The sequence below is a fragment of the Rattus rattus genome, chromosome 6 (assembly GCF_011064425.1).
Source record: "Rattus rattus isolate New Zealand chromosome 6, Rrattus_CSIRO_v1, whole genome shotgun sequence".
NCBI lineage: Eukaryota > Metazoa > Chordata > Mammalia > Rodentia > Muridae > Rattus > Rattus rattus.
Window position 1 is genome coordinate 59,886,910 of NC_046159.1, and position 18,059 is coordinate 59,904,968.

Consider the following 18,059-nt stretch of genomic DNA (forward strand, 5'->3'; position numbering starts at 1 on the left):
TGCATCACACCTGTAATCCCAACTGCACAGGTTCAAGGCCAGTCTAGTCCACATGCTGAGCTCTAGGCCAGTTAGGGTTATAGAGGGAGCTCCTGTCTCAAGGGTGAAAATTCTTTTGTTGAATTCTGCTTATTGAAAGATAAATTTTGGGAGCAGCTATAGATATATCTTTGGCTCAAAATAAAACAAGTACCTCTACATGCTTACAAAATGTAAACATGGTTTCTTTTTGTTCTAGTGTTCAGGACAGAGCCACTGAGACCATGAGGATGCTGGAGGAAGAGAGCAAGGGAGAAGCACAGAGAAGCAACACTAAGGAGTGTGTAGAAAAGGTGGACTTGGAAGGAGACCATATAGCTAACGGCAATTTTGTCATGCTGGAGCCAACTACCCCAAAAATGAGACCTACAAGGGGAAAGCGCTTCACTATTGAGCAGGAGTTCAGAACAGTTGAGGTAACAAGCCTCAGGGACTGAGGGGCCACTCTTTGCCAAAAGATCTGCAATTCCTTGTCTACACAATCTGAGGTCAGTCTGGGATACACAAGATCTTGCTTCAGAGAGGAGGACGAGAGGAAGAGAGGGAAAGGGAGAGGGAGGAGGCAGGCAGCCAGATGTATTGGCACATGCCTGTACTCTCAGCCCCTGTGAGGCTGGGGTGTTCAAAGCCAGTCTGGAACACATAAAGAAACACTGTCTCAAATGTGGGGACAAGGAGAGCAATGAAATCAAACGGCAAATCTTCCTTATGCAAACGGCTTGAGGACTGAACCAATTATCTCCATAAGTTAGTTGCTAAAGTTGCCCTCAAATTTTTATAAACAATGCTGTTTGCTGTTTCAAGTCTATTAGCTGAATACATACTAGCTCTCAACAGAAAGTACAAACAAATGTGAAATCTGCAGATTCTTCCAGTGCTGGAGTGAAGCAGTAAGAAGCTCTTTGTACTTTAAAATGTTTGTCTGTTTTTTTTTTTTTTTAAAGATAGGGTTATGATAATGTGGACCACAGTGTTCTCAAGCTGCCATTAATTCTCCTGCTTCAGCCTTCTGTGTGTTAGCTTACAGGCATGCCCTACCATCCTGGCCTTTAATAAAATTTACAGCTTATATCTTTTCTTATTTTTACTTAACAAATGTTTCCTTAAGTCAGTGTAGCAGCATAGATCTGCAATCCTAGCACTAATGAGGCTGAGGTAGGAGAACAGTGAGAAAAGGTCAGGCTGGGCTACTTAGTGAGACCCTGAACCGAGAAAGAAACTAGGCCTGAAGAAAGCATACCTGGTGGCAAGTAACAATGGGAAGCCTATAGCAACCACAGGAGCAGGGCTGAGGTACCTGACCCCAACGGAAGATATGATGGCAGTATCCTTCCAGGGATGGGATGAGGCAGACTATCATTTGATTCTGAATGCTGGCAAAAAGCTGTCTCTTTCCAAAATATTTCCTAAGCAAAGTTCCACACTCTTCCTGCAGAAGGCTGTATATGCGTACATATGTATATTTATTTTTACTATGTGTGTGTTAGACAGGGTCTCTCTACATAGCCCTAGCTGTCCTGGTACTCGAGCTGGCCTCAAACTCATATGAGATCTGTTTGTCTCTGCTTCCAAGTGGTGGGATTAAAAGGGGGGTGCCCTTACACCTGATTTCAATACACCTTTAGATAAATTTCTCATATGATTACACTATTCAAGTTTTGTTTTCCTTGTGACTTGTACTTAGTATCCTGACAAAACTTTGTACTGGAGCAGTTACAAGCCAAGAGTCCTTGTCATGTATCTATGAGAACTGAACCTAGGGCCTTCCATCTCCAGCCTTTTAAAACTATTTTCACTAATATGTGAGATGGGGTCTTGTTAAGTTGCAGAGGCAGGCCTTGAATTTGCAAACCCCACTTTCCAGAGTAGCCAAGAGCACAGACTGTACCACCAGGCCTGGCTCCACACCCTCCAAATACCATATTGGCATTTACTGTAACCCTTTTGGAATCATACACCAATCTTGAACAGAATTGTAAAGTCAAGTCAGGTGTAGAAAAAGTTAAATACTCATGTCAGTGAGATGAAAATGGTTATCTTTGGTCTGTTCTGCTGTTGTAACAAAATATGTGAGGTTGGGTAACACTCACAGGTTGGTTTGGCCTATGATGGCTGGAAAGTTCAAACACGACACTGGCATTTTTGAGACTCCTTAGCTGCGTCACATGTTGGACCTGGGTTGGTTTTGCTGGTAACAACTAAGTCTACTAATCTTTTCCCAAGATAGTGTTCCTATGACTTAAGAGCCTTTAACTAGGACTTACTTCTTTTGATGTTTTGAAAAGGTTTTGCTATAGTTCAGACTAGTCTGGAATGCCTAATCTTCCTACTTCCACCTCTGAAATGCTGGAGTTACACACACATATATAGGACTCATTTCATAAAGGTCAATAATCTAACACAATCATACAAGGGTCCAAGCTTCTGGGGCATGAACTTTTGTGGGGGAACCCTACCAACCATCCACCTACCTACCTACCTACCAACCACCCACCTACCTACACACACACACACACACACACACACACACGCGCACACACACACGCGCACACACACACACACAGAGTATTCTTTGGAAGTTTGGTTTAAAAAAAAACCAAAAACCCACTATATTAGGTAACATTGTATCTGTAGATATAACCAAGCTGGAAAAGTAGGCACTAGTGGAAACTCTGCTTTTGAGTGTCGCCAATACATACTACATGCAGATGCACACACATTATGTATGAACGTAACCTCAAGGTGAAAGCACATTATGGTTACCTAAGAGAATGTTCTTGTTCTTATACAGTATTTGAGACTTAAGTGTCACCAGTTTAACTAACACAAACATAACACAAAGACTTTAGTTAAAAAGGAAAGGAAGGAAAAATGGAAGGAGAGAGAGGGAGGGAGGGAGGGAGAGAAAGAGAGAGGGAGAGAGAGAGAGAAGAGAAGAGAAGAGAAGAGAAGAGAAGAGAAGAACATGGTTGGCTGACTATGGCAGCAAATGCCCATAATTCTAGAACTTCAAACCCAGCCTGAGCCATACAAAGAACTATCTCAAAAAAACAAACCTGAGCCGGCAAGATAGCTCAGTGAGTTACGGCCCTTGACATGAAGTCTGACCACCCGAGTTTGATTCCTAGGACCCACAGGATGAACAGACCCAACTCAGTGTGCTTTCATACCTGCCCCAACACATAGCAAGTGATGCACACAAATATATAAATGAATGCAATCTAAAAATGTAAAAGCCAACCAACCTAACAAAAACCCATGTGGAAACACAAATAGTGCACAGCTGGCTAAATGGGAATTGACTGGTAATTCACAGGAAAGACAGCTAGTTTTCAGTGCACCTTTCTTGTAATTTTTCTGTAGCTTTTCTAAATGACTATCACTTAACATGCTAGATGTGACTGAAGGGCACCAATACTACTAGTGACAACATGACAGCTCTGTCAGGACAGAGCTCATTCAACTCAATGTACTACAACTGAAGCTAGGATGTGTGAGGCAAGCAACTTTATCCTGAGCAATATGGAGTTTTGAAGTGGAAAGCTAAGCTTTCAGATAGTTGTAAAAATCAGTATGGTGTAGAATACTTCTGTAATCCTATCACTTGGGAGGCAGAGGCAGAAAGATCAGAGTTCAAGGACAATGTTCAGCTACACCACAGTTAAAATCGAAGTTATAAAAATGGAATCCAAAACTCTTGAAATATTCATTTTTATTTATACAGCTCTAGATAGTTAATTGACAAAAGAATTCACAAAGAAGAAAGTTAAACTGGACTTGTCTTTTGCTACATTATATTAAAATGTGTTATTTAATAATGAAAAAACTGAAATTCTGAGGGAAAAACATAAGTAAACTTTAATGATAAATTCTTTATAAGCAGAGATTTTGAAAAATGGATTGGGTAACTACTGTCTAGAAAACTGGTTCTCAACCTGTGATCGTGACCCTTTGGTGATTGAACAATACTTTCACAGAGGTCCAACACCAAATATCCTGAACATCAGATATTTACATTACAATTCATAACAGTAACAAAATTAGTTATGAAGTAGCAATAAAAATAATTTTATGGTTGGGGGGTCCCCTTAACATGAGGATCTCATTTAAAGGGTAGCAGCTTTCAGAAGGTTGAGAACCACTGGTCTAGAAGAACCCTACCTGGAATATATCAAGCCTTAATGAAGGGCTAGAGAGATGGCTCAGAAGTTAAAAGCACTTGTTGCTCTTGCAGAGGACATAGGTTCAATTCTCAGCACCTACATGGTAGCTCATAACTCTTTGTAGCTCTAGATCTCGGGGATCCAATGTCCTCTTGAACTCTGCAGACCCCAGGCCTGCTTGTGGCGTTGATTATATGCACTCAGGCAAAACATTCACACATGTAAAGTAAGATTAATAATCCCTCTCCAAGACTTGTTTTTAATTTTACTAGCTCTTTGTTAATTCTGTATAATTGTCTTAAGACAAAGTCTTTTGTAGCCAAGGCAGGCCTTGAACCCTCCACCTTTCCAAGTCTGAGTATGTTACCATGTTTGGTTATTTATGCAGGACTGAGGAAGAAAAACAGGGCCTGATACTTTTAATCCTTAGAATGATGCTTGAACATTTGCAGTTTGCTAGAGAATTTTTTATTTTGCCTAATTACTAAACTTTGAGACAAAATTTTTAGTTTTCTTTTCTTTAAGAACTAAAGAACTAGGCTGGAGAAATGGCTTAGTGGCTAATAGCACTAATTGTTCAATCCCCCAAAACCACATGGTGACTTACAACCAATTGTAATGGGATCCGATGCTCTCTTCTGTTGTGTCTTGAAGTACACTATGAGAGTGTACATATATAAATAAAATTTTAAAATTATATTGAGTGCACTCACATATGAAAAAAATCTTAAAAACAAAACAAAACAAAAAAACAACTAGAGAGCTAGGCATGGTGGCACAAGCCTTTAATCCCAGCATTTGGGAGGCAGAGGCAGCTGGAGGTCAACTTGGTTCACAAAATGAGTCCAGGGATAGCCCTGTCTTGAAAACCCAAAAAAGAAAAGAAAAAGAAACCAGAGTGGCACATGCCTTTAATCTGGGAGGCAGAGACAGGAGAGGCTAGACTGGTCTACATAGGGAGTTTTAGGACAGCAAGGGCTACAGAATAAGATACTGTCTTAAAAAACAAACGACAATAACAAAATCCAAACAACCCCCCCCAAAAAAAACAAAACAAAAAACCCAAAACAAAACCTGGGGGCCAGGGCTGGCAAGATGGCTCAGTAAATAAGGGTACTTGCTACTGCCAAACCCAGCATCTGAGTTCAATCACTGGAACTCATGTAAAAAAGGAGAGAACTTGCTCCACAAAGATGTCCTCTGACTTCCATCTCCCACCCCAAATAAGATGTCTCTCTAGTCCCAACATGTGGGAGGTCAGGCAAGACCATCACAAGTTTTGAGGCAGCCTTTCAAACAAAAGTGAGATTTTGTCTCAAAAGAAAAGAAACTGTAAATACTATAGACTTGAATGTAAGGTTGTTTTGGATTGGTTTGGTTTTTCCAAGACAGAATTTCTCTGTGTGGCCTGGCTCTCCTGGAACTCACTCTATAGGCTAGGCTGTCCTCAAACTCAATGATCCTGTGGGCTTTGCCTCTCCAGTGCTGGGAAAAGGTATAAGCTACTTTGTTTGGTGTCAATCTAATCTTTAATTAAGAATAAACAAGCACAAGGCCAAGCTAGGCTATATAGTAAGCCACAGTCTCAAAAAAAAGAGGAGGAAGAGAAAGAGGAGGAGGAGGAGAAAGAGGAAGAACAAAGAAAGAAATGGGAAAAGACAAGCAAATACAAGAAGAGATGCCATTTCATAGAAATTATGAGGTCAAACTGTCTGGGGAGAAGTGAGGAGACAGAAATCACAAATACACAGGGTGATAGAAAGAGAAAGTCCAGATCAGCACTCAGCAATTAAGCTGCAGGCTGTTAGTGATGCTATAAAATTCATAGACTACAATCCTAACAGCTGTAAAGGTCACACACAGCTGTCTCAAAAGAGTACCCATTTCCATTTGACGGTAAATCACACAAAAGATGTTACGGTGGATCTGAGGAAATCCATCAGCTAACACTAACACTATGTTTTCTAGCTTAGTGTACAGATTTTAGTTTACAAATTCAAAGTTTTAAATTAACCAAAGCCAATTCAGACTTACTACACATGTTTTTTATTTTTTTTTATTATGGACAAATTCAAACTTACACATGGGAAGAATGTGTGTATATAACCCACCCACTCACTACAAATCTCTAAACTATACCTTATATTAATAAAATTACCTTGCTGAATAAACATGATTTTTCTTACAATATATTTTCAAAGTATTGCTGACAATCTCTAACTTAAAAAGGTGTGGTTGCTGAAAACTAAGCAAATGAAGAAGCTTCCTGAGTCACTGGGAACACAGGTGAAAGCGAAACAGCTACTTTCAAAGTAAAATCTTGACTTCTAGAACTGTACTAGATTTTTAAAACAAGTGTGAGTACTTACCACGGACCAGACTAGGCTAAGAATATACATCAAAATAGGAAACCCTGGGGCTGGAGAGATGGCTCAGTGGTTAAGGGCACTGACTGCTCTTCCAGAGGTCCTGAGTTCAAATCCCAGCAACCACATGGTGGCTCACAACCATCTGTAATGAGATCTGATGCCCTCTTCTGATGTGTCTGACGACAGCTATGGTGTACATATAAATAAATAAATCTAAAAAAGAAAAAAAAGAAAACCCTGACTTCCAGAGTCATTAAGGTAAGCATTTAAAACTTAAAAACACTATTGGGAACATTTTTAGGGTTAGTAACTACCAATATTTAATCAATACTGATTGCGTGGAAGAATGGAAGTTTTAACTGAAGTGGGTAGGAGCAGCAGGGGAAGGAATAATAGGAAATTTTAAATCATGGACTACTTTCAGAAGAAAACTCTTGAATAGGATGCTTTACTGTAGGATACAAAGAAAACATAGTCACTGCTGTAACAGTTAACAAAATTGCCAGGTTGTTTTTTTTTTTTTTTCCCCCTTCAAGACAGATCTCTTTATGTAGCTCTAGCTGTCCCGGAACTCACTGTGTACCAGAGACTGGCCTCTCCGCCTCACTAGTTGCTGAAATTAAAGACAAGCGAGACTATGCCTGGCAAGGACTTTTTTCTTAAAGTATATGATTCTGAGTAAGCTGTTGGAACATTAAGCTTAGATTTCTTTTGATTATAAAATGTCTTCCCTCTTAGATATAATAAAGACTAAATGAGCATGTTAAGCATCTGACACAAACTAAGGATTTATCCAACTTTCTGTGAATGAACTGACTCCAATCAATACTTCCCTGGTCTCAATATAGTGCTATTTAAATGCCTGCTTTAGAAATGATAACATCTCCTTATTGGATATTTCCACATATTGTACTTAAAAGGTTATGTTGGCATCCATATATTTCTGCAAATTTTTAAAATAAAAAATATAAGATTTTTATAAAGCATGGCTGGAGAGATGGCTCAGCAGTTAATGCACCTGTTCTTGAAGAGGGCCTTGGTTTGGTCCCCAGAACCCACATGGTGGCTCACAAGCACCAGTTTCAGGACATCCGATACCTTCTTCTGACTTCTGAAGGCGCATACACACATGCAGGCAAAATACCCTTACTATGGAAATGAAGCTTTAAAAAGTTTTCAAGTCTCTTATAAAGACATCAAAAAGCGGGGTTGGGGATTTAGCTCAGTGGTAGAGCGCTTACCTAGGAAGTGCAAGGCCTCTGGGTTCAGTCCCCAGCTCCGGGGAAAAAAAAAAAAGACATCAAAAAGCATAGCAGGGCAAATTCCAAAATGCTAAGATGGAAAAGGGAAATTTCGTACAAATATGTGTTTAATAGATTTTAGGGAGTATTCATTCACTTATAGCTGCAATCTTTCCAAAACCCAATGGTCATGTCCTAAGTACTGCATCCTTACTAAAAAGCTACTTCAAGGTCCCATAAACAAGAAAGATATTTACTAGATCAGGAGAAGTGTAAACGTGGTGTGGTGGTGCAAGCCTGTAATCTCAGCACTTGGGAGGCAGAGGCAAGAGGACCTTCGCAAGTTTGGAGGCCAGGCTGGTACACAAAGGAAGTTCCAGGACAGCCAGGATAGGAGGGAGGGAGGGAGGAAGGAAGGAAGAAACAAAAATGTAAATTGGGTATGGAAGATTTGAATCCTAGCACTTGGGACTGAGACAGAAAGAACTAACAGTTCTGAGCCAATACAGGTTTAGTTCAAGGGCTATCCTATTTCTCATATATATATATATATATATCTATATATATATATATATCTCACATATACATTAAAAAATAGCAACTTGAAATTTAAATTGGGACAAAGTGTATGGTACAGACTTTAATCACACTGTTAAGAAGGCAGAGGCAGGCCTCTGTGAGTTCTAGGCCAACCTAGTCTGTAATAGTGAGTCTGGGACATAGTGACACCCTGTCTCAATAAAACAAAACAAACAAAAGAAAAAAATTGAAAACAGGAGAGGGGAAAAAAAATAATCTGTACTTCAGAACAATTTTAATATCTAGAGATTTTCAAAAAGATCCTTAAATGTACATAGCAGGATTCTAATAATAACAAAAAGCTATGTGAGGAACTAGGTGGAAAGTTAAGCTCTGTGACATGATACATGTTAATTCTACTTCATTTATATGACACATGTGCACGATGCATCAAGTTGCAATCTTCAAATATACCGGGAAAACACAAAAACAAAACCCAGAACCAACCCACAATTCCTTGAGCTTTTCCTTTTTGCTTTGAGAAATGCAACAAAGGCAGGACCACCTCTTCCAGTGCGTTGGAAAACAAAGAATGCAAGGGGAAGTTACATGACAAAGACAATATCCTAAACTCGAGTTACTAAATACTCACTAAAGATGCTTAGACTTGACTGAATAGTTGTTCCATTAATAAAAATGCCAAGCACTAGTAGCAAATGGTGGTAAATGTTTTAATTAGACCCACTTTCCCTCAGTAGATGCATCCCTCCGAGTGAGATTTCCATTTTTTAAGAACGGTTTCAACATCCTTGGGTGTCCAGTTAGGTTTTTGGTCGAGGGTCTGGGGAGTTGCTACAGAGGGAAAGCCGAAGACCTTCGAGAAAAATGTCCGGCTTTTTTTTTTCCAGTTCTTAACTGCAAGAATAAAGTTTTTACCTCAGTCTCAAGAATTAAAAATTAAAAATCCTACCAAAGAAAAGAGAAAGGAAGTTCCAGATGGAAATCTGGAAAAGATCGAAAAGAGGGGGCGGGGGAAAAAAAAAGGACGCAAGCATGGGACTACAGGAGGATGTGCCGAGTCCTGAGGAGAGCTTTGAATGAAAAGTCCTTCCTCCAGGTCTGGGGGCCGCGGGTGCGGCCAGCCGAGGGGTGACAGGGGCCGAGCCCCTCTCCCGCTATCGTCCTCTCGGCCCCTCTCGGCTCTAAGCATCCTGGCGTGCGCACGGGAGGGAGGAACCACCACAGCGCGGCGTCCACGGAGAACAATAGGCTGCAGAGAGGCGCAGGGCCGCGGCCTCCCTACGGGGCGACCACCATCCCGCCTCCCTCAACGCTGCTCCAGACTCACAGAGTCTTGGGCATCTCGTCCTCCATGGCTGCTGCAGTCGCGGCGGCACCTCAGGGTCCAGCTCCCTGCCCTTCGCTACCTCCCAAATTGTTGAGGTGGCTATGGCTGCGGAAGAGCCGGCCTCCTTGCTTGACTGGAGGCTACTTCGCTTTCTTCTTTGGCAGCGATTACACAAAAATGCCCGTCCCACCGCGAACAATGAAACCCCGATCCAAGATGGCGGCGAGCCGGACGCTTAGGAGCCGACAGCCGAGTGACCCGCGCCGCGCATGCGCACAGCCAGCTAGCATGCTCACCCTCCTAGTAGCAGGGCTAGGCTTTAAACCCGGGGTTCACTTGTTGCGCAGCCGCGCTTCCACCAGGCAAAGGATGGCTCAGACTGCGCAGGCGCAATACCAATAGTTTAGAATTTGTGTGGTTCCAGAATGGAGTGTTTCGTTTGTGAATTATATAGTGAAATAAAAATCTTTGGGGAGGTTAAAGAAATAAAATAACATGAGTCTTTTGAGTAGGAGGAGAAACTTCTTTTTGCAAACTATTTTAAGAGAGTACAAAAGACATGCGCCGCCCGGGAATCGAACCCGGGTCGCAAGAATGGGAATCTTGCATGATACCACTACACCAGCGGCGCTGTTGAGATTCTGAGCTTCCAGAAACCCATAGGAGATATGTAGGTATCTCTGACTACTGGATTCTTGTTTTAAGTAAGTGAAAATAAGAACGAATTAATACTTTTGCCGAATTCGTTGCTTTATAAAGCAATTCATTCTTTCTCATCCCAGTGCAGTTGAGTGGGTGTTTGGGAAAAATCTCGATTTTTATCCTTGTTTATTATTTAGAAGTTAAGAGTTGCGGTAAGAAAATTAAGTCTACTTAACAATAAACAATACTTTGCGAGCAGGAACCGTATTGATGTCTGGATTTCTTTTGTATACTCAATGAAATTGAAAAGCTTGTAAGAAAACAGTTACTGTTGCAAATTGGTGAGAAGAATCTCAACAGTTAGCCCTCGTTTAGGGTTCAGAGTTATGGCTCTGGATGTGGTTCCCGTACTCCTTCTCCTTTCTTAATTTACACATTGTGTTGAAGCATTTATTAAAGACGTGAGAGTTTATGTATCCAATGTCGTTCATTTACAGCAGTTGTTTTCAACCTTCCTAATGTTGCGACCTTTTAATACCGCTCCTCTTAGTGTGGTAATCCTAACCATAACATTTTTGTTGCTACTTCATAACTGTAATTTTGTCACTGTTATGAATTGTAATGCAAATACTTTCGGCGAAAGGGGTCGCGACCCACAGGTTGAGAACCACTTATTTACTCGGCCTTATTTGTTATTCCCTCTTTCCCTCCCTCCCGTTTTTCCTTTCTCCCTACCTCCCTTTCTTTCTTCCTCTTCCTCCTTCATTTTCCCCCTCCTCCTTTCTCTCCTTCTTTTCCTTCCTCTTTTCTGTTTTTCGAAACAGGAGTTCTCTGTGCAGAACTGGCTGACCTGGAATTAGCCCTGTAGACTAAGCTAGCTTCAAACTCAGAAGATCCTCTTGCCTCTGCCTCCCTAATACTGGGATTAAAAGCATGAGCCACCACAGCGCCACGTTTGAGGTTTTTATTTCTGTAATTATCTCTAGAGTATGTGATATTTTCAGATTATATAGAGTAATTATACTCAGATAACAAATATTGCCCACATTTCAGAATACAGAAGTAGGTAGGAAATTCAAGGATTCAAAGCCAGTCAGTGCTGTTTAGGGACAATGTCCTCCCTTCAAATAAACAAATACACAAATAGTATGGCAAAAGTTTAAATGTTTAAAGTTTTTTGAACACTTTTGGGAGGCAGGAATCTATTTAAAATGGCTTTTAGTTTATCAACAAAGGTGTTCAACTATAACAAGCTTTACCCATTACCAGCCCAGTGATCTTTCAGACTGTATGATTTTGCTTTCTGAGTGTTTCATACAAACAGAATCATACGGTATGTGTCTTCTTGAAACACTTGTCTTCTCTTTTTGGAAACAAGGCCTTACTGTGTAGCCCTGGCTATCCTAGAGCTTGCTCTGTAGACCAGGCTGGCCTCAAACCAACAGCAATCTGCCTGCCTCTGCTTCCAGAGTGCGGATATTAAACGCATGTACCACTGTCTGGCAACTTTTTAAAAATTACATCTAGTGTCAAATTTTCAGTACAGATATTCTTATACATTGGCATATATTTTTTGAGACACCTGAACATGTAGACTAGGTTTTCCTTGAAGTCTAATCTTCCTGCTTCAGCCTCCTAAATTTTGGGATTGCATGTATCAACCATCACACCAGACCAAAGTTAGTTCCTTTTTTCTTTCTTGTTTCCTTTTATTTCACCTTAGTTCTGTAGGATAGATGGCTAAACATAGGATTACTGAATCACATATATGTATAAAATCATAGTAGGCAAAAACTTTGTCCTTTGTGGGGACTTACACATGTGATCCCAGCATTCCAAAGACTGAGGCGGGAGGGTTATTTTGAGTTCATAGCCAGCCTGGGCTATAGCGTAAGATCTTACCTCAAAAATAAACAAGCACATAAATAAATAATACAAAACACAAAACAAACCAACCAATCCATAGCGAAACAGGCAAAAGTTGTGGTCCTTATTCACATCCCTCTAAGAGAGGTTCAAAGTCAGGTCCTAAGCTTCTCTCCTCTGCTCCCTCCACTTTGTCTTATACTGAGACAGTGTTCGTTTTAAAGATTTATTTATTTTTATTTCTATGAGTACACTGTAGCTGTCTTCAGACACATCAGAAGAGGGCATCGGATCCCATTACAGATGATTGTGAGCCACCATGTGGTTGCTGGAAATTGAACTCAGGTCCTGACCTTGGAAAGAGCAGTCAGTGCTCTTAACCTCTGAGCCATCTCTCTAGCCCCATACTGAGATATTATTAATTTTATTTGCTTTTGCTATATAACACATGAAAATGCGCTCTCTCTCTCTCTCTCTCTCTCTCTCTCTCTCTCTCTCTCTCTCTCTCTCTCTCTTTCTATCTCTTTCCACCACACCCCCACCCCATCTCTGTCTTCCTCACCCTCCTTGGTCCCATTTTGAAACAGTGTCTCACCCGTAGCTTGGCTAGCATGGGGCTTCCTATGTATACCAGGCTAGCCTCGAAATCACAGAGATCCACCTGCTTCTGTCCCTGCCACCAAAGTTGCTGGGATTTGTAATGCAGGCACGTACTTCATTCTTGTCTGCATTTACTTATGCATTTTTCCCCAGGATAACCTAAATGTCTTAACTTTAGCTATTTCACTTCAACAAAATTCAAATTTTGATGAAAATGATGAGTTTCAAATATTCCATAGCCGCTGTCATTTAGCCCACCTCCTTTGATGTTTAAACATGCTCACTGTTGGGGGGTGAGGCTCTGGAAGGGTTTCTGCTCTTTGCCAAAAGCCCTTGAAAGTGGTGTCTCTCTAATAAAAAGCAGCCTCCAGATGGCGCCCAATCTACACTCTAGCGAAGTATGCTACCAAGGCCCTAGTTCTTCAGAGCCAGGTTTGAGGATACAGAGTGCCACCAGGCTTTGACAGTTCTAAACTTCGGAGGTTTTCTCAGCCTTTCTCAGTCTTGCCATTTCTGTTTGGCCCCTAGGCCACAGACCTTCTCCCACAAACACTCATCTCAAAGACATATGTCTTACTGAGAAAAATCTTAAGAAAAAATGCACAAAGGAAACTGTTCAATCACATGCTGAAGAAGCTTCTATGTCAAGTTCCTGAGGACTCTGATTTCCAAAATTTAGGGTGGGCTTCTTTTTTTCAGAGGGATACATGTAGCGGCTGGTTTGGTGTGTCAACTTGACACAAGCTGAAGCTATCACAGAGAAAGGAGCCTCAGTTGAGGAAATGCCTCCATGAGGCCCAGCTGTAAGACATTTTCTAAATTAGTGATCAAGTGGGGAGGACCCAGCCCATTGTGCGTGGTGCCATCCCCAGGACTGGTGGTCTTGGGTTCTATAAGAAAGCAAGCTGAGGGGTTGGGGATTTAGCTCAGTGGTAGAGCGCTTGCCTAGGGCGCAAGGCCCTGGGTTTGGTCCCCAGCTCCAAAAAAAAAAAAAAAAAAAAAAGAACCAAAAAAAAAAAAAAAAAAAAAAAAGCAAGCTAAGCAAGCCAGTAAGTAACGTCCCTCCATGGCCTGTGCATCAGCTCCTGCTTCCTGACCTGCTTGAGTTCCAGTCCTGACTTCCTTTGGTGAGAAACAGCAATGTGGAAGTGTGAGCTGAATAAACACTTTCCTCCCTGACTTGCTTCATGGTCATGATGTTTGTGCAGGAATAAACCCTGACTAAGACAATACATTGTCTGCAAGGCTGGGCTTTGCAAGGCAGAACTCTGTGCACCTGCACAGTGTTGCTCAAGTTGCAGCAGCCGACTTGCTATTGCAGTTACAAATGCTTGGACAAAAATTTGCAAAAGCTGAAAGATGAAGCGATTTACCGCTTTCTGCCAATCGATGGGGCTCTTTTGCATTTTGGGTAGAATAACGACAATCCTAATGATTGTCGTAGTATAAGACAATATTTATTTGTGCCTAATTATTAATGCCTTTGGTTTTAAAATTCTACTCTTGGCTGTGTATGGTGCTAAATCCCAGCATTCCAGAGGCAGAGGCAGAAGGATCTCTGTGATCGGTGGCAGAATTTTTGTTCTCTGTGTTTTCAAAGACAAACATGGCAGTACACAAACTAATAGAGACAGACTTTAATCAGTAAGATACCGATTAGATTTTCCCTATAGGAAAATTCCAGCAACTTGAATATAATTTGTATAGAGATGATGAACTATTTTAGGGCAAGAATGAGGTAACAGGGAAGGAACTGAGCAGGGGGTCAGTAGGGCAAAGGTATTCAAAATTCAGAAAGCAGGAAATCAGACCATGTGCAACCTGTCTGTGGAGTAAACTGACCTAAAGTAACCCTTCCCAGCCTCTATAGGTTCTTTTTTTAAATTTTTAAATCTTTATTATTTTATTTTATAAGTGCCTGGTCCCTGAGGAGGCCAGAAGCATGTCAGATCTCCCGGAACTGGAGTTACAGATCGTTGCATTGTGGGTGCTGGGAATCAAGCCCTGTCCTCTGAAAAAGCAGCAAGTGCTCCTAACCACTGAACCATCTCTCCAGGGAATCCTTGGTTGTCCTGATTTTTCTGAAAGAGACTGTGTTTTCAGACAACATTCCTTTGAGGAGATTGGTGCTATGTTACCTTACAATTACACTTCATAGGCCGGGAATGCTGGTACATGCTAATAACCCTAGCCCTTTCTGGGTTCATTCAGGAGGATTCAAAGTTTGAGGCCTGCCTGCCTGGGTTGCAATAGGAGACCCTATCCCCAAAACAAACAAAAATTATAATTTATGTATGTGGTAATATTTTCTCTGTCAGTTTTGCTTTATCGTTACTGTGTTTTGTTCTGTTGTTATTTTTTAAAAACAGGTTCTTATGTAAGACTGGCTCGATTGAACTCTTGACCTTCCAAGTCCTATGATTATGGAGGTGGTCACCTGCCTTTCTCTCTCTCTCTCTCTCTCTCTCTCTCTCTCTCTTTGTCTCTGTGTGTGTGTGTGTGTGTGTGTGTGTGTGTGTGAGTGTGTGTTGTAATATAAGTACACTGTAGCTGTCTTCAGACACACCAGAATAGGGCATCAGATCCCATTACAGACGGTTGGGAGCTACCATGTGGTTGCTGGGATTTGAACTCAGGACCTCTGGACCTTCCTCTGTGTCTTGTTTTGTTTTGTTTTGTTTCTCCAGTCTATCATCTGGATTGTTCTTCTGAAAGGACCAGGGTGCAGCATGGAAATGCCTTGGCTTCCACTTTGCAGAGAACCTCAGTGCCTCCCACGGAACTTCCTGTATATTCTTTCACATGGCTTTGGTAGTGGACGTCAGTTTCCAAATATGACACTAGGCTCAAGGTCAGTAACAGGACTGATTCTAATCAAACAGCAAATATTTACCAAAGGCTTATTTGCATTTAATGCACTGAACTCCTGTGGCATAATGTGCTTTGGAAAATGAAGTAAAAGCCATAGCTTTCAGCTCTGTTTTCTTGGCAGTGTGTAGACTGTCTGAGTTCTGTGCTCTTCAGTGCAGATCTTGCATTTTGGTCCCTAAAGTACTTCCACCCCGACATTCTGGAATCGATCCACAACCTGTCAAATATGCCACATATTCTTTCCTCTTTGTTTCCCCCCCCCCAATACCTACACAGGCCTGTTCCCTCACTTCCTATCAGCTTTTGCCCAAATACTACAGACTTAATGAGGCCTATCCTGATGCAGGCCACAGTGCGCATGTGGAAGTTGTTGGTTCTCTCTCGTCTTTATGTGGGTTCAGGATATGGAACTCTGGTCACCAGGGTTGGACCACAAGCACCCCCTTACTGGCTGAACTATCTTACTAGCCCCAAGTGCAACCTTACTTTGTATCCAACTCAGTTTCCATCCATTAATACTGTTCTTTATGCTCATATACTGTTTCTTTTGTGTTTGTTTGGGGGGAAACAAGAGAAAATGGGATCAAAAGCCTATAGCTTTTCTCACAGAAGTCAACATTGACTATCTTCCTCAAATGCATCTTCAATTTATCTGTCTGTCTGTCTATCTACCTACCTATCTATCTATCTATCTATCTATCTATCTATCTATCTATCTATCATCTATCTCTATTTATCATCTGTCTGTCCAAGGCTTCTCCATGTAGCACTAGATGTCCTGGAACAACTCATTCTGTAGACCAGTGTCATGGATCTAGATGTCATAGAACCTGGGAGACTGGAACTGATAAACAAGGCAGACTAAAGTCTCATGCAATAGCCGACTTTATTTGGATCATCAACAATTTATTTGAGGATTAAAAAAAAAAATCACAGGGGTTGGGGATTTAGCTCAGCGGTAGAGTGCTTGCCTAGCAAGTGCAAGGCCCTGGGTTCGGTCCCCAGCTCCAAAAAAAAAGAAAAGAAAAATAAATCACAGAAATAAAGTTCTCACAAATCCAAACTGTATATAATAAGCACAAGGAAAAGCAACGTGTGGCAAAAACTTTTTCCCATAGAGTCAAAGAATTTAAACATTTAATTCAATAACAACAATAACAAGCAATACTGAGTAATTGACACAAGCTCATTCCTATCTGCTACATCTGGGAAGAGCATGAACACACAATCTAAGAACAATTCCATGTTTTGAAGAAACTGAAGTCACAAGGTCTTGTTTTCTTGGAGTGTTCTCTCTCATCTGCACTCAGAATTCTCCTCACACAAGACTCTATTCCTGGACTGTGTTCCAACAGACCAGGTTAGCTTCAAACTCAGATCTGCTTGTCTCTGTCTCCCAAGTGCTGGGACTAAAGGCATGAGCCACCACTGCCCTGACTAGCCAGCTTTTACCTTAGCTTTTGAGACAGGGTCTCCCACTAAACTGGGAGCTTGCCAATTAGGTTAGATTGCCTGGGCAGCAAGTCCTAGGGATCGTCTTGACTCCTGGCATTGGGATCATGGTCACGTGCTTCCAAATCCAGATTTTTGTATGGGCTCTGAATCAGGTTCTCGTGCTTGCAAACCTAGCATTTTACAGAGTGCACCATTTCCTCAGTACCCATTCTGTATATACACACACACGTGTGTGTGTGTGTGTGTGTGTGTGTGTGTGAATGTATGTGTTTGTGTATGTATGTGTGTGTGGTGTGTGTGTGTGAATGTGTGTGTGAATGTATATGTGTGTGTGAGTATGTGTGTGTGTGAATGTGTTTGTATGTGTGTGAATGTGTGTGTGAATGTATGTGTGTGTGTTTGTGTATGTGTTTGTGTGTCTGAATGTATGTGTTTGTGTGTGTGAATGTATGTATGTTGTGTATGTGTTTGTGTGTGTGTGTGTGTGTGTGTGTGTGAATGTATGTTTCTGTGTATGTTATAGTTTGGCATCAGTTTAGGGGAGAGGAAAAAATAATTTTTCTTCATTTTTTTATATTCCTTATTTAGGACAGACCCCTGTAACAAAACCACATCAACAAGAGAAAAATAACCCAAATACTGGCATAGCCCTTTAATCTCGGTACCCAGGAGATGAGAGGCAGGCAGATCTCTTTGAGTTCAAGCCCAGTCAAGGCTACATAGTGAGACCCTGTCTCATTAAATAGGAGAAAACAAACAGAAAATTGAAAGATGCTCCCAGGAAATGAGTGACTGTCCAGATGCTGGCCTGGGATCCAGGATGTCTTCCAAGAATGGTCAGCTTTTAGAGAAAGGGTACGGCATACGATGGTGAGGAAGAGTTTGAGTTCCTAGGGCTGGAAACCGTCAGAAGGCAGATACACGGCAGGAGAAAGGCTCCAGAGTC

The 18,059-nt window shown here is 41.4% G+C and overlaps 1 protein-coding gene and 1 non-coding gene across 2 annotated transcripts in view; both read right to left on the reverse strand.

Moving 5' to 3' along the window:
* Tia1 (TIA1 cytotoxic granule associated RNA binding protein) overlaps window positions 1-9,720 on the reverse strand; it is a 29,159-nt gene extending 19,439 nt beyond the window's left edge. Inside the window, 1 exon segment of the mRNA XM_032906168.1 lies at window positions 9,680-9,720. Within this exon segment, the coding sequence (XP_032762059.1) occupies window positions 9,680-9,705 (26 nt within the window). The 5' untranslated portion in view covers window positions 9,706-9,720.
* Window positions 9,721-10,239: 519 nt separating this feature from the next.
* Trnag-ccc lies at window positions 10,240-10,310 on the reverse strand. Its single transcript has one exon. It is a non-coding gene; the product is annotated as a tRNA-Gly (tRNA).
* Window positions 10,311-18,059: the final 7,749 nt, after the last annotated feature.